At 41.3% G+C, this 16,670-nt stretch overlaps 1 protein-coding gene across 1 annotated transcript in view; it reads right to left on the bottom strand.

The window, feature by feature from the left end:
• The window catches only part of LYST (lysosomal trafficking regulator), a 556,878-nt gene that overhangs the window by 222,838 nt on the left and 317,370 nt on the right, over nt 1-16,670 (bottom strand). The window contains 2 exon segments of the mRNA XM_044290763.1: nt 2,308-2,474; nt 11,588-11,818. Of these exon segments, the coding sequence (XP_044146698.1) occupies nt 2,308-2,474; nt 11,588-11,818 (398 nt within the window).

The raw sequence follows: 16,670 nt of genomic DNA on the forward strand, positions 1-16,670 counted from the left end.
TTAAAACAGTATTTAGTGACTTCAATGAAATCCACAATAAAATCTGTTTCCAAGAATTAACATGTCACTTCTTAAGCATTTTTCATATTAGATACTGGAAAAACCTCTACTATATTACACTGTGTACACAAGATGGAGTTTTGAACATAAAAGTCAATGGGAAAATTGTTGGCGAGTTTTGAACGTGGATTTAGAAGCAGATTAAACATAAAAGTCAATGGGAAAATTGTTGGCGAGTTTTGAACGTGGATTTAGAAGCAGATTAGTGGCAGATTTTAGCTGTGCATTCCCTCAATGTTCAGGTAAATGATACTTTCGGAATGTATACTTCCATGACCTTGGCCCAAGAGTGAAATTTTAGTTAGTTACTTTTCTGCAGTGACCCTTTAAAAGTATTATTTTTTTTTTTTAACATTACCTTGCAAACGTATTTGTCAACTAGAATAAAAATTGTTCACCTATAGCACAACATAAAGGAGTAAAAAAATTCCCTTGAATGAGAGGATAAGCTGTTATTTTATTTTATTTTTTAAACAAGAAATATACAGCCAGATGCTAAATATGCTATAAAATACAGGTCCTTCTAAAAAAATTTGCATATTGTGATAAAGTTCATTATTTTCTGTAATGTACTGATAAACATTAGACTTTCATATATTTTAGATTCATTGCACACCAACTGAAGTAGTTCAAGCCTTTTATTGTTTTAATATTGATGATTTTGGCATACAGCTCATGAAAACTCAAAATTCCTATCTAAAAAAATTTGCATATCATGAAAAGGTTCTCTAAACAAGCTATTAACCTAATCATCTGAATCAACTAATTAACTCTAAACACCTGCAAAAGATTCCTGAGGCTTTTAAAAACTCCCAGCCTGGTTCATTACTCAAAACCGCAATCATGGGTAAGACTGCCGACCTGACTGCTGTCCAGAAGGCCATGATTGTCACACTCAGGCAAGAGGGTAAGACACAGAAAGAAATTTCTGAACGAATAGGCTGTTCCCTGAGTGCTGTATCAAGGCACCTCAGTGGGAAGTCTGTGGGAAGGAAAAAGTGTGGCAGAAAACGCTGCACAACGAGAAGAGGTGACCAGACCCTGAGGAAGATTGTGGAGAAGGACCGATTCCAGACCTTGGGGAACCTGCGGAAGCAGTGGACTGAGTCTGGAGTAGAAACATCCAGAGCCACCGTGTACAGGCGTCTGCAGGAAATGGGCTACAGGTGCCGCATTCCCCAGGTCAAGCCACTTTTGAACCAGAAACAGCGGCAGAAGCGCCTGACCTGGGCTACAGAGAAGCAGCACTGGACTGTTGCTCAGTGGTCCAAAGTACTTTTTTCGGATGAAAGCAAATTTTGCATGTCATTCGGAAATCAAGGTGCCAGAGTCTGGAGGAAGACTGGGGAGAGGGAAATGCCAAAATGCCTGAAGTCCAGTGTCAAGTACCCACAGTCAGTGATGGTCTGGGGTGCCATGTCAGCTGCTGGTGTTGGTCCACTGTGTTTTATCAAGGGCAGGGTCAATGCAACTAGCTATCAGGTGATTTTGGAGCACTTCATGCTTCCATCTGCTGAAAAGCTTTATGGAGATGAAGATTTCATTTTTCAGCACGACCTGGCACCTGCTCACAGTGCCAAAACCACTGGTAAATGGTTTACTGACCATGGTATTACTGTGCTCAATTGGCCTGCCAACTCTCCTGACCTGAACCCCATAGAGAATCTGTGGGATATTGGGAAGAGAAAGTTGAGAGACGCAAGACCCAACACTCTGGATGAGCTTAAGGCTGCTATCGAAGCATCCTGGGCCTCCATAACACCTCAGCAGTGCCACAGGCTGATTGCCTCCATGCCACGCCGCATTGAAGCAGTCATTTCTGCAAAAGGATTCCCGACCAAGTATTGAGTGCATAACTGAACATAATTATTTGAAGGTTGACTTTTTTTGTATTAAAAACCACTTTTCTTTTATTGGTCGGATGAAATATGCTAATTTTTTTAGATAGGAAATTTGGGTTTTCATGAGCTGTATGCCAAAATCATCAATATTAAAACAATAAAAGGCTTGAACTAATTCAGTTGGTGTGTAATGAATCTAAAATATATGAAAGTCTAATGTTTATCAGTACATTACAGAAAATAATGAACTTTATCACAATATGCTAATTTTTTGAGAAGGACCTGTATACCATAAAAATGCCACTAAAAACACTCGAAATGTATACAGTTTCCACAAATATCTTAAAATGTTGAAATAACATGTGTGTGAAGGATGCTTTAAACACATTTATTTGGAAATTCTTACTTTGCAATTTTTTGTTTTTGCTTTCATTCAAATATCCAAGTATCACTATCAAATCTTCAACAATGCGAAAATACTGGGATCCAGATGAACTGCAGGAGTGTATGGTGACAGCTATCAGCAGTTGCTGCAAGTCACAAGCCAGCAAAATATATTCACTCTTGGAAACACTGGAAGATAGAATTAGAAAACGTTTAGATGGCTAATAAAATGTGTAATATATATATATCATGAAACTATAACATTGGAAGAACGACATCTTCCTACAATAGCATGTACATTTGACTTGAAATGAAAAAGTTAAAAAGAAAAAAAGGAGAAATAAGCTAGAATTCTAGAGGTTAAACCCCACACCCCCATCTTGAAGGAACATGCAAACAACCTGCTGCAACCTTTAGGGACTGTGTTCGATAATCAATACAACTGAATATGGGAGGAACAACTGCGGTAGCAATCATTCCTCGCCATATACTTTGCATCAGCCATTGTAATATGCTGATACAAATGGGCACCAATTGATGCATTTATCAATGCTTGTTCCATCGAAAAAATTGCATTGTAATGGCACCCTTTCCCCAGCATTCTTCGGAATACTTATAAAAAAATAACAGTAATCTACTTGCTACAGTGATCTAATTGTTAGCAGTGATCTGTATACAGAGGATTGCTGGGAGAACACTGATGGAAACCTGTGATGCGATTTAGCAAATTATGCAATTGGCATTCTTCCATAGAGGCAAGATTTGTACATTACTAATTTTGAGTTTTGAAGCTCTGCAGCTGCTCCAAAGTCACCATGGGCCTCTGGCTGCTTCTCTAATTAGTGCTGCTCCTTGCCTGGGCTTTCAGTTTAGGTTGACAGCCATGTCTTGGTAGTTGTGCCATACTCCTTCTGTTTTCAGAGGTTTTCAGATGATGGATTGAACAGTGCTCTGAGAGATGTTTAGAGCTTAGAATATTTTTTTTTGTATAACCTAACCCTTTACACTTCTCCACAACTTTATCCCTGACCTGTCTGGTGCGTTCCTTTGTTTTTATGATGCTATTCAATCACTAATGTTCTCTAACAAACCTTCATGGCCTTCACAGAACATATGTAGTTATACTGAAAACAAATTACACAGAGGTGGACTCTATTTACTATTAAGATGACTTCGGAAGGCACCGCCATAATGGTCTGGGGTGCTTTTTCCTTCAGTGGAACAATGGAGCTTCAGGAAATGCAGGGGCATCAAACGGCCGTTGGCTATGTCCAGATGTTGCCCTCGTCTGTGTGGTAATGACTGGGTTTTTCAACAGGACAACGCTACAGTATACAATGCATGCAGGACAAGGGACTTCTTCCAGGAGAATAACATCACTCTTTTGGCCCATCCTGCATGTTTGGATTTCTGTTTTTAGGGGGGTTTAGGGATTTTTTGGAGGTGTGGTCCTAAACTTTTGATCAGCTGAAAAACTGCCTGTTTCAGTTTATTAGCTGTTTTCATTAAACTGAATGCTCAAAAAATGTTTTGTCTCACTCCCATTTCCTCTTGTTGCATGTTGAAGCTCTACTTGGAATCTTGTTAAGATCCAGCCATGCTAAATATGATTTTTTGCCATTTTTCAAGTGGTCTTAAACTTTTGATCAGGACTGTATGAGGCAGTTCTCAAGGACCTGATCTTTTCTGACCGGGAAAGAGCAGGCCGGAGTACCTCGACAACTGGAGGCGCCCGAATCGTCCCAGGCCAACTGGCCAACATTTTCCAGGTGTGGTCCCCCATACTGGAAAGAAGGGACGGTCCCAAAAAAGGTGCAGTGTGTGTCACAGGAGGGGGATACGGAAGGGCATCACCACTCAGTGTGACACGTGCCCCGATCATCCGGGCCTCTGCATTATTGGTTGCTTCAGGGAGTACCACACTTCCATGGAGTACTAAATTTACATTCCCCTTCCCCAAATAGCCACTGACAATTGGATAAAAAACTATGGTTCTCAGACTTGAGACACTAAAACTAAAAAAACGAAAAAGTTTTTTTCAAAAATATTATTTAAGAAAACTAAAATAAATAAAAAAGTAGGCATATTAGGTATCGCAACATCCGTAGGAATCTGCTCTATAAAAATACCCCATGATCTAACCCCTCAGATGAGCACTGTCAAAAAATATAAAACAAAATTGGTACAAAAAAAAGGTATTTTTTTTGTCACCTTACATCACAAAAAGTGTAATAGCAAGCGATCAAAAAGTCATATGCCCCCCCCCCCCCCAAAATAGTGCCAATAAAACCATCCTCTCATCCCGCAAAAAATTAGCCCCTACCTAAGATAATCGGCTGAAAAATAAATAAAAAATTGACTCAGACTATGGAGATACTAACATGTTTTTTTTGTTTATAAAGATAATATAGTGTAAAACATAAATAAATAAAGTAGACATATTCGGTATCGCCGCGTCCGAAAGAATCTGATCTATAAAAATACCCCATTACCTAACCCCTTAGATGAACACAGTGAATTTTTTTTTGTAAAAACTGTGCCAAAACAGCAATTTTTTGGCAAATTTTCCATTTTAATCCGTGTTTTATTTCAGTAACAAAGCAAGGGCTAACAGCCAAACAAAACCTAATATTTATTAGCCTGATTCTGCAGTTTACAGAAACACCCCAAATGTGGTTGTAAACTGCTGTATGACCAAACAGCAGGGCGCTGTCACGGACGGTGTACAGGAAACAAGACAAAGCAACATGCATATATGACTCACTGGATCCAAAGCTAAGGAACCAAAAGGGAGACCCCTGCACAAGACCTAGCACTTTCCCTGGCTGCTAAGCCTATGCAAAGATCCCAAAGGTGGATGGTTGCATAGCCACATACCTCAACTATATATCCCCTGAACACCCTACAATAGTGAGGGGACATGACCACCGGCTCCCTACACCAGACACGGAGGGAGTCAGGGTCACCTGGGATCCAGCAAACAGAAAATAACAGATAAATGTACAGCACTTAACTTTGTAGCAGACTGGGAAACAGGATCAGCATGCACACACACTCCAGGAAGAAGTATAAGCCACCCAGTAATGCATTATGGGGCGGAATTTAAAGGGATGCAATCAGTCCAACTACATGACAGCTGAGAGAGGCTAACGAGATGAGGAACTGAACATCACAACAAAGAAAACTCAAGGAGGAGGTTCTGAAAGGCTTCTGTCAGAGCTTCTCAGCTGTCTGGTTGTGACAGGCGCAGAAGGAAAGGAACGCCGTATGGTTTCTGGAAGGCAGATTCTGATGGCCTTTTTTGGGGGGGCATCATGTCCCATTTGACGCCCCCCTGATGCACCCCTAGAGTAGAAACTTAATAAAAGAGACACAATCTAAGAAACTACACCCTTTAAGGTATTCAAAACTGATTTTACAAACTTTACCAACCCATTAGGTGTTCCTCAACAGTTTATGGCAAATGGCTATATAACCTTGCCTCACAAAAATGTAATACAGGGAGTGCAGAATTATTAGGCAAGTTGTATTTTTGAGGATTAATTTTATTATTGAACAACCATGTTCTCAATGAACCCAAAAAACTCATTAATATCAAAGCTGAATATTTTTGGAAGTAGTTTTTAGTTTGTTTTTAGTTTTAGCTATTTTAGGGGGATATCTGTGTGTGCAGGTGACTATTACTGTGCATTAGGCAACTTAACAAAAAACAAATATATACCCATTTCAATTATTTATTTTTACCAGTGAAACCAATATAACATCTCAACATTCACAAATATACATTTCTGACATTCAAAACAAACAAACAATCAGTGACCAATATAGCCACCTTTCTTTGCAAGGACACTCAAAAGCCTGCCATCCATGGATTCTGTCAGTGTTTTGATCTGTTCACCATCAACATTGCGTGCAGCAGCAACCACAGCCTCCCAGACACTGTTCAGAGAGGTGTACTGTTTTCCCTCCTTGTAAATCTCACATTTGATGATGGACCACAGGTTCTCAATGGGGTTCAGATCAGGTGAACAAGGAGGCCATGTCATTAGATTTTCTTCTTTTATACCCTTTCTTGCCAGCCACGCTGTGGAGTACTTGGACGCGTGTGATGGAGCATTGTCCTGCATGAAAATCGTGTTTTTCTTGAAGGATGCAGACTTCTTCCTGTACCACTGCTTGAAGAAGGTGTCTTCCAGAAACTGGCAGTAGGACTAGGAGTTGAGCTTGACTCCATCCTCAACGCGAAAAGGCCCCGCAAGCTCATCTTTGATGATACCAGCCCAAACCAGTACTCCACCTCCACCTTGCTGGCGTCTGAGTCGGACTGGAGCTCTCTGCCCTTTACCAATCCAGCCACGGGCCCATCCATCTGGCCCATCAAGACTCACTCTCATTTCATCAGTCCATAAAACCTTAGAAAAATCAGTCTTGAGATATTTCTTGGCCCAGTCTTGACGTTTCAGCTTGTGTGTCTTGTTCAGTGGTGGTCGTCTTTCAGCCTTTCTTACCTTGGCCATGTCTCTGAGTATTGCACACCTTGTGCTTTTGGGCACTCCAGTGATGTTGCAGCTCTGAAATATGGCCAAACTGGTGGCAAGTGGCATCTTGGCAGCTGCACGCTTGACTTTTCTCAGTTCATGGGCAGTTATTTTGCGCCTTGGTTTTTCCACACGCTTCTTGCAACCCTGTTGACTATTTTGAATGAAACGCTTGATTGTTCGATGATCACGCTTCAGAAGCTTTGCAATTTTAAGAGTGCTGCATCCCTCTGCAAGATATCTCACTATTTTTGACTTTTCTGAGCCTGTCAAGTCCTTCTTTTGACCCATTTTGCCAAAGGAAAGGAAGATGCACACCTGATATAGGGTGTTGATGTCATTAGACCACACCCCTTCTCATTACAGAGATGCACATCACCTAATATGCTTAATTGGTAGTAGGCTTTCGAGCCTATACAGCTTGGAGTAAGACAACATGCATTAAGAGGATGATGTGGTCAAAATACTCATTTGCCTAATAATTCTGCACTCCCTGTATAGATAAACAAAAAATCATATGTACCCTAAAAATAATCCCAACAAAACTGCCACCTCATGCCGTAGTTTCCAAAATGGAGTTTCTACTCTAGGGGTGCATCAAATGGGACATGGTGTAAATAAACCAGTCCAGCAAAATCTGCCTTACAAAAACCACACGGCGCACCTTTCCCTCTACGCCCTACTGTGTGCCCGTACAGTAGTTAACGGCCACATATTGGGTGTTTCTGCAAACTACAGAATTGGGGCAATAAATATACCGTTTTGTTTGGCTGTTAAGCCTTGCTTTGTAACTGGAAAAAATGGATTAAAATGAAAAATTTGCCCAAAAATCTAAATTCTGAAATTTTATCTCCATTTGCCATTAACTCTTGTGCACCTAAAGGGTTAACGACGTTTGTAAAATAAGTTTTGAATACCTTGAGAAGTGTAGTTTCTAACATGGGGTCACTTTTATGGAGTTTCTACTCTAGGGGTGCATCAGGGGGGCTTCAAATGGGATATGGTGTAAATAAACCAATCCAGCAAAATCTGCCTTCCAAAAAACACACGGCACACCTTTCCCTCTATGCCCTAACGCATGTCCGTACAGTAGTTTACTGACACATATGGGGTGTTTCTGCAAACTACAGAATCAGGGCAATAAATATACCGTTTTGTTTGGCTGTTAAGCCTTGCTTTGTAACTGGAAAAAATGGATTAAAATGAAAAATTTGCCCAAAAATCTAAATTCTGAAATTTTATCTCCATTTGCCATTAACTCTTGTGCACCTAAAGGGTTAACGACGTTTGTAAAATAAGTTTTGAATACCTTGAGAAGTGTAGTTTCTAGAATAGGGTAATTTTGTGGGTGGCTTCTATTATGTAAGCCTCACAAAGTGACTTCAGACCTGAACTGGTCCTTAAAAATTGGGTTTTTGAAAAAGTTCAAGATTTGCTTCTAAACCTTGTAACGTCCCCAAAAACTAAAATGGAATTTCCAAAATTATCCAAACTTGAAGTAGACATATGGGAAATGTAAAGTAATAACTATTTTTGGAGGTAGTACTATGTATTATAGAAGTAGAGAAATTAAACCTTGGAAATTTGCACATTTTTCAAAAATGTAGGATTTTTCTTTTATAAATAAAAAATAATTTTTTTTACTTAATTTTACTATATGAGTGCATTACTGTAGTGCATCAGCGGCATGAAGCGCACGGTGTCATAGCAACCAATGACGCCGTGCACTCCTATTCTCAACAGGAATCAAAGCCGTGTTACCACAGACCGCTCTCTGCCACGGAACATGGCCGTGTGCATGAGGCCTAAGGTGAAAATGAGCCCGGTCCATAAGGGGTTATACATGAATCCTAGAGAGAAACAATTAACTCAGGCAAAAATAACTGAAATCTGGTACTAAAATTCATATTGCAAAAGTGAATACATGATATACAACCACCACAAAAACCAGAGAGGGGTGTTTTGGTGGTGCCATTTTGGGTCTGAATTCGACATGTTTTGAATTGCTAACGTTTTAGTAATTTGAGAGGGGGTGCCAATCAGCAAACGGTTACTCCTGATTCCTTCAATAGATTGTACTTCTTTCTTCTCTTTTTATTCTTTGACTCATCTGTTGCATACTCCTGTGGTGCGCGTTTGTCAGTGCCAATTTTCTTTATGTGTTTATATTTTGTATATAGGTGGTCACAGTGTACTTTAGGTATCTCTTATAAGTAGGTAATACTTTTCCAGCACCTGTAGTTTTACTTTTTGGTGTTTATTCTGATAAGATTTGTTAAGTATTGTGCACCATACAAACCAGGCAAATAGCTTGAGGCCCCACTGCTAGCCAAGAAGGGGTGGCTGCAACGAAATGACTAAAAGGTGCCCAGGAGTGAGAGGGGCCATTCCCATCTGTAGAGCAGTAGGAGAAATGCCCTGGCTGCAATAATAGGCCTCATGCAAACATCTGTGATCAGCCTGGGAAACATGGTGTGTCAGATACATCTCCCAGGCCGACCATGGATCGCCTAACCCGAACTGACTGTATCATAGTAATTTATGATAGTCTACATCGAATCACGGGGCCATTGCTGTATACTCACATCATCATGTGAGCACACCGCAATAGTTCTGTGATCACATACAAACTGACTATAATAAATTACTATTATACAGACAGTTTGGGTCAGGAGAGTCACAGTCAGCCGGGAAGATGGGGCCAACACATGGACCATGTTTCATGGGCCGATCATGGTCGTGTGAATCAGGTCTTAAGCTGATAGTGGAGCTTAGCAGGCTGACATGGCAGAGCTTAGAAATGTGATGGAGGTCCAAGAAATGCCAAAACTGCTCTTTACTGTATCTACAATGTCACAATACATACAACTAAATGCTAAATATTGGCGTTTACTGATTACATATGGTGGTTTCTACATTTAACAAATAAAGCTGTTGGGTTGTGAAATAACTATGTAATTGAAACATTATTCTTATTATTTGCTATTCTTGGTTCTATGAATGCAGGCAGTGATGGCCAGTTCGCCAGCAAACACATGCGGGCTGCCATCTTAACTCAAGTCCGGCGATGCACAGGTAATTCCTTACCTGTGCCTGTGCGCGAGCCGGTCTGAAACAAATGCGGTCATCGGGAGCAGGCAGTTCCGAGAACAGCTGCCAGGGCCTTCATCGGGCTGTTCTCGGAACTGCCTGCTCCCGGTGACCGCATTTGTTTCAGACCGGCTCGCGCACAGGCATAGGTAAATAATTACCTGTGCATCACCGGACTTGTGAGTTAAGACGGCAGCCCGCAACGGCGAACTGGCCATCTTGCTGCTCCTTTGTGTAACAATGTTGAGATCTCTTACAATTACATACTTGTAGATGACACTATCTAGTAGAAGTAAAAATTTTGCTATGAGCAGTTGAATCAATAGTTGTCTTCCTTTCTGTGTTTTCTTTTTTTTTTATAAAATCATACAGGAATGACATTTTCAAAAGTAAAGAAGCTAAAATTAATTAAAGGGGTTGTGCACCAATTTATATTGATGACCTATGCTCAGGATAGGTCATCAGTATCTTATTGGCGGAGGTCCGACACCCAGCACCACCACCAATCAGCTGTTTGCAGACGAGGCAGCGCTCCACGTGAGGTCCTCTTCCTAGTTCATTACACTACACTTCTGCAGTGTAATGACAGGTACTCATGCCATTAAGTCACTCCACAGGAGACAACGCGTGATGAACAGGATGTGGTGTTCACATGGAGCACTACCTCATCTTTAAACAGCTGATTGGTGGGGGTGCCAGGTGTCGGACCCCCACCAATCTGATATTGATGACCTGTCCCTAAGGAGAGGTCATCAATATGAATCAATGCACAACTCCTTTAAGGTCTGGAGCGTGTTTAACATTTAAAAAAAAATGACTCAACTGTTCACTGGGATTCGGTTCCTGCACTAAGGGTCCTGTTCCCACTGCTTCCGATTCCCTGTAGATCGGAGGTGTTTAGTCCTGTCCGTCATCACATGCACTGCAGCAGCCATTCACAGGGGACGTCACACTTCTGATCTACAGGAAACCAGAAGCAGCAGAGACAGGACCCTTACTGCTGGAATGGAACACTGGTGAATGGCTTTCTTTTTTATCATTTAAAATGCATTCTGGCCCTTAATTCATTTTCGCTTGGGGTCAGAGAACCCCTTTAGTATATTGGGAAGTCATAATCTAACAACCAGTGTTGACCAGTATATGGAGAGCTGACATGGAAGAAGCAACCATAACACTAATCTCAATGAAGATATAAATCTAGCTCCAAACAAAGCATACCCTTTCTTGGTATAAATCAGAAGCAGATTTTAATTTATGTAAGGGTGCATTCACACGACCATAATTATGGGTCCAGCATCTGTTCCACGGCCCCCAAAAATATAGAGCATGTCCTATTCTTGTCCACAATTGCGGAATGCACACGGCCGGTATAAGTGTTTTGTGGATACTCAATTTGCGAACCGCCAAACACTTATGGTCATGTGAATGCACCCTAATAGTTAGCCATCTGATGTTAGGCTCCACAATATCTAGCATACATCTACCACTGACAAAGCAGAGATCATGGTTGGTTTTTTTTAATTTATTTTTTATCAACAATGGGTGTGTTTTATTTTGATTTAGACAGTACATCGTAGTTTATCAATAATTGTGTATGATGGTGGTGCAATTTTCTGTGTGGCTCACCTAAATATCACAGAATAAAATAAATAAAAATAAAATTAAAAAACTTACCTCGTTTCTATACCACATAGGGTTGCTAATGTATTACACAAAGCATATAGCAAACCACTATCAAGCAGCATATCTGCAACTTTTGAGCAGGAATTAATGATTTGAAGCAAAAGGCAAAACAAAGTATGCAACAGGCTGGCATCATGTAAAGAATTCTCAATCAACCCAAGAACTGGAATGAGGCACCACTTCTTGAAGGCATTTGCAGCTTTGATTTCATCAACATCAAACCTGTAAGGGAAGAAAATTATACAATATATAATCCATGAATAAAATGTAAACGGGTTTTCAGAGTTATTTAGACATTTTCCCAGTGCATGCAACTGTGAAAACAAAAGAGGCTACGCTCACCAATTTAATCCACTGTCACTTCCAGTGTCATATTCATGTCACTGTTTGCAACTTTGACATGACCGCCGCAGCCAATCATGGGCCTCAGCGGTCTTTTGTTGTATACTAATAATGCAACCGATTCCTTGCAGCAATCATATGGGGTATACTGGCGTGCCACCACTGCAGCCATGTAAGCAGTACAGTAGAGAGGCTATCCAGCAGTTCTTATCTGTACTGAGCAGGGTACTGAAGCGCATGGCAAAGGCACGAGACTAGGAGAAGTTAGGGCCAGGCATGATGACATTTGCAAAGCCTAGCCCTATCAATCAACATGCAAGAGGTGCAGCAGCAGGGAGAATAGAGCTTCTCTGCTAGAGGCTCATTTGCATATATTAAAAAGTTCTGTTTTCTCAGAAATAAAGTCACAGATGGTGGTGGGACCAAGACTGCTAGCTTCTGCTGACCTGTGCACAAGTGTCAGGTCCATCTGTTTTACTACAATGATTCTGGGAATAGAAGCCGTTTAAATGAGAATAAACGACAAAGCATGAATATAACAAATTTGCCATTTCTTAAAAAAATACTATACAACCATTAATGATAACAATAATTATGCAAAGAGGTATCACCCAAGAAAGAGAACCATCTCACCACCTATTGGAAGTGCCCCCCTATAAGCAGTGGCGGTTTGACCGCTACGCAAACAACGCAATTCTGTCAGGCGAGTCGGACAGTGACACATTCTGCCCAGGCAGCGTCGTTTACTCTTCTAGCCCTCAGAGGGACATAAAAATACAGAGGGCACTGCTGAGGAAAAGGCCTCATGCAAACAACCGTTGTTTTGGTCCTCATCCAAGCCGCAGTTTTTGCGGCTTGGATGCGGACCCATTCACTTCAATGGGGCCGCAAAAGATTCAGACAGAACTCTGTGTGCTGTCCACATCTGTTGCTCCGTTCCGTGGTCCGCAAAAAAAATATAACCTGTTCTATCCTTGTCCGTTTTGCGGAGCAAGAATAGGCAGTTATATCAATGGCTGACCGTGCAGATCCACAAATTGCAGAACGCACACGGATGCCATCCGTGTTTTGCGGATCCGCAATTTACGGACCACAAAACAAACAATGGTCGTGTGCATGAGGCCAAATACCGGGGGCAGTACAGAGGGGACATGACAATACTGGGGGCACTGCTGGTAGACATAAAAATACAAGGGGTACTTGCTGAGGGAAAAAATATAGGGGGCACTATTGAGGGCAGTAAAGAGGGGAGAGCATTATAAATAAAGTCGGAAATACTGGGGGACATTAATAATTAAACATGAGGCACTACTTTGGGGCAGTAAAGAGAGGAGCCATTATAAATACAGGGAGGCACTGTTTGGGGACATTAAACATACTGGGGGCACTTATTTACTGGGGGCATTATAGTAATGCAGGGGCACTGCTGGGTGGGGGCATTTTAGTAATACAAAGAGTACTGCTGGGGGGGCATAATACAGGGGTCACTACTGGGACAATACAGAGGGTAGAACATTATAAATAAGGGGGTCACTACTGGGGGACCTTATAATAATACTGGGGCACTAAAAGGGGGCAAAATAAATGCATTAGTACTACTGGAGGCATTGTGGTGGCATTATTATTGGGCACAATAAGGATGGCATTGCACTCTTGGAGAACATTAATACTATTGGGAGCACTGTAAGGGGCATTATTTTTAATAAGGTCAGTCTCTAGAGAATTATTACTATTGGTATGACATTTGGGAACACTTCGGAGACTCTCTGTATGGCACTGTTATTTTTTAAGTGATGTATTTAGGGGCATTTGGGAGTACAATGGGCCCAGTATTGGGGGTCGCAGCACAATCATACTGTTGGGTCACCAGGATGGGGGATGATGGAAAAGTGATGAATCTAACATTTCTGTGTGGGGAACTCTGCAGAGAAGAAACATGGCTGAAATACTTTGTGATGACTGCCTGCTCCATATGGAGAAGATAAGGAAAGAAAATATCTACATCATAAAAAATAATAAAAATCACTAAAAGAGGCTGTCATGATTGTTTGCTCTGAATGGATAATATGAGAAAAGAGAACATTTGTATCAGAGGAGACGTCACTGAAGGTAAGAGGTCAGTGCTGTGCGGCAGGGGAAATATTCAAATTTGTGATATTTCACAAATATTCGGGCGAATATTCGTCATATATTTGCGAATTCGAGATCTTGTCATTTTATTGATTGTGAAAATAGGCCATCTGAAAATTTGCGATACGAAAATTCGCGATCAATACTACTCCTATAGTCAACTTTCCAATTGGTTGCTAGGGATGTTGCCAAGTACCGATATTCGCAATAAATTCTCTAAAAAGAATTGTGATTAAAATATTTGTGTATACAAATATATAGCACTATATTCTAAATATTCTCGAAGTGGAGATAGTCGCGATTATAAATCGCAATTCGAATATTCACGCTCAACACTTTAAGAGGTATGTAGTGCTGTTTGTAATAGTAACATAGTTACATAGTAATACCAACATAAAACGGTGAGTAAAATTATATTATAAAAAATAGCTCTTTATTTAAATAATCAAAATCAAAAACATAAAATATGGAGACAATGAATAGACAACCATGAATCTGCTTCAGCTGGAGTAGTAAAGAAACAGACCTTAACAACTCTCAAACTTGCCGGGTAGACCATCAAGTAGGGAATCTGTAGCTCCTTCAATCGATGGTTGACAGTGATGAAAGTAGCCAAATGGTTTCTATAATTCTCTAAGTATACCAAGGAGTTTTCAAATAAATTTCAACAAGCCTGTGTCTCAGTCTCTGTAGTTGAGTCAACAAGCCAAGAAGAGTATGGGATGTGCCCCAAGGGTAGGAGGTTTTGCAGGAACTCTATGAGCCCGTTCCATAAATAAAGGCTCTGGAAAATAATTATTCTGGCATTTGGCCCTCTCAGGCAGACCAATAATACACAAATTATTTTTTCTGGAGTGGCCTTTTGGTGCCACAACTCAGTCTTGGGGGTCAGATCTTGCAGCATGGCTATCATGGGGGCCGTGCGGTCCTCTAGAGTGAAATATGCTCTTCAGCATGGGTGACTCTGCCTCTAAGATTCTGAAGGTCTTTCCTGAGAAGGCCAACATCGACTCTATGATTGTCTATTTTACAAGAAAGAGCCTGTAGAGGTTTGTATGTCAGCAGAGACATGTTTCAGGGTTAGCATGTTTTCACTCGGTTCTCCCTGCTGTTGGTGGTCTCCCCGAGACACTATTAAGTGTTTTAGGTCTATTAGGACTCTCCCAAGTTGGGAGTCCTCCTTGGCATATTCCCTTGAGGTAGCCTGTCTTGTGCAGCTCCTTACTGCTTCTTAGGCACAGCTTTTCTGTCGCCTAGGTATGGAGGCAATGATGAATGAGTTGAAAAAGCCCCTCACAGAATGATTTCTAAGCTCAAGCTCTATTCTGCCAGAGTGTTAGGTGCTACCAATGGCGATTGGTCCTCCTGGGGCCGCAGCAGATTGTATGGATGTCTTGAAGTAAATCCACAAGCAGCAGAGGGCCAACAGTGAATACCGCCTCACGGAAGCAGCACATGGGGCAGGGAGGCAGCAGGAAGATGGCATAGGTGAGCACTCCCAGGAGCTCCAGATCAGCATTAAGGTCCACCAAGATGTGGAAACAATGAGGCTCAGAGTGATCAAAAGTTTTTCCCAGGAAGACGAAGGCTCAGTTCCCAGTCAGGTATGCAGGATGTCGGCAGGATTAGTGGTTGTAGCTGCATAAAGTCTGCAGTGCTCAAATCATGCGGCCGGACATGTTGACCACGCCTGATCCCCTGAGGACCCCAGTTTGTCGGCGAAACATGTCGGGTGGCAGTGTATGTGTGTTTTAGTACAGTAGGAGGTGTACCCTTCAAAGGCAATGAGTGGGAAGTAGTGGATACAAAAGAAATGATATGTAGCTGGTCATAGCACGCACTGACTGACTATTTTGTTACATTTTTACAAATAGCAGAGTAACACTGTGAAGGAAACAAATAGTGACTCATCACTTAGATTAGATTCTAAAGAGAAAGAAGGGTATCTGCCTACTAACTACTGAGATTTTTAAACAGTCTCTCAGTGTTTTGCAGGTCACATTTTGTATGTGTAGACAATTTAATGAGAATCAAAATAAAAGCTAAGTTTTAAATTAACCGCACGTGTAAAGTGACGCCTTATGGTCAGATGAACAAATGATATGAATCACTATTAGGAGCAATAGGCCCATATACTGTATTTTAAACGAGTCGTCCTCTGTAGAGATGGCCTTGCGGTTCGCCTGGCGGTCGTTTCGCAGCGGACTTTGCTAGATCGCGATTCGATGAACAGGCAAACATATGGCAATGTCTGCCAGCGCCATATTCTTTTGTATTGTGCAGAACTCTGACCTATGACACATCCATCAGGTGGGACAGGACAACCAATTGAAACGTTTCAGCACATGGACACACCCCCTACCCTATAAATATACCCGATTTGGTAGCTATTTTACATTCAGTCTTTTGCCAGTGTAGGGAGAGGTTGCTGTGTGGAGCAGGGACAGACTGTTAGGGACACCAAACGCTAGCTAATAGGGCCACAAAAGTGGAAATAAAGCAATGGACCCAGCATCGAAGTTGAAAATATTATGGGTTCCTTTATTCGGTGTAGTACAGATCCATAAAGTGACAGCATCACCTCAGTGTTCCGAATGAACGT

The sequence above is a fragment of the Bufo gargarizans genome, chromosome 4, assembly GCF_014858855.1.
Source record: "Bufo gargarizans isolate SCDJY-AF-19 chromosome 4, ASM1485885v1, whole genome shotgun sequence".
Taxonomy (NCBI): domain Eukaryota; kingdom Metazoa; phylum Chordata; class Amphibia; order Anura; family Bufonidae; genus Bufo; species Bufo gargarizans.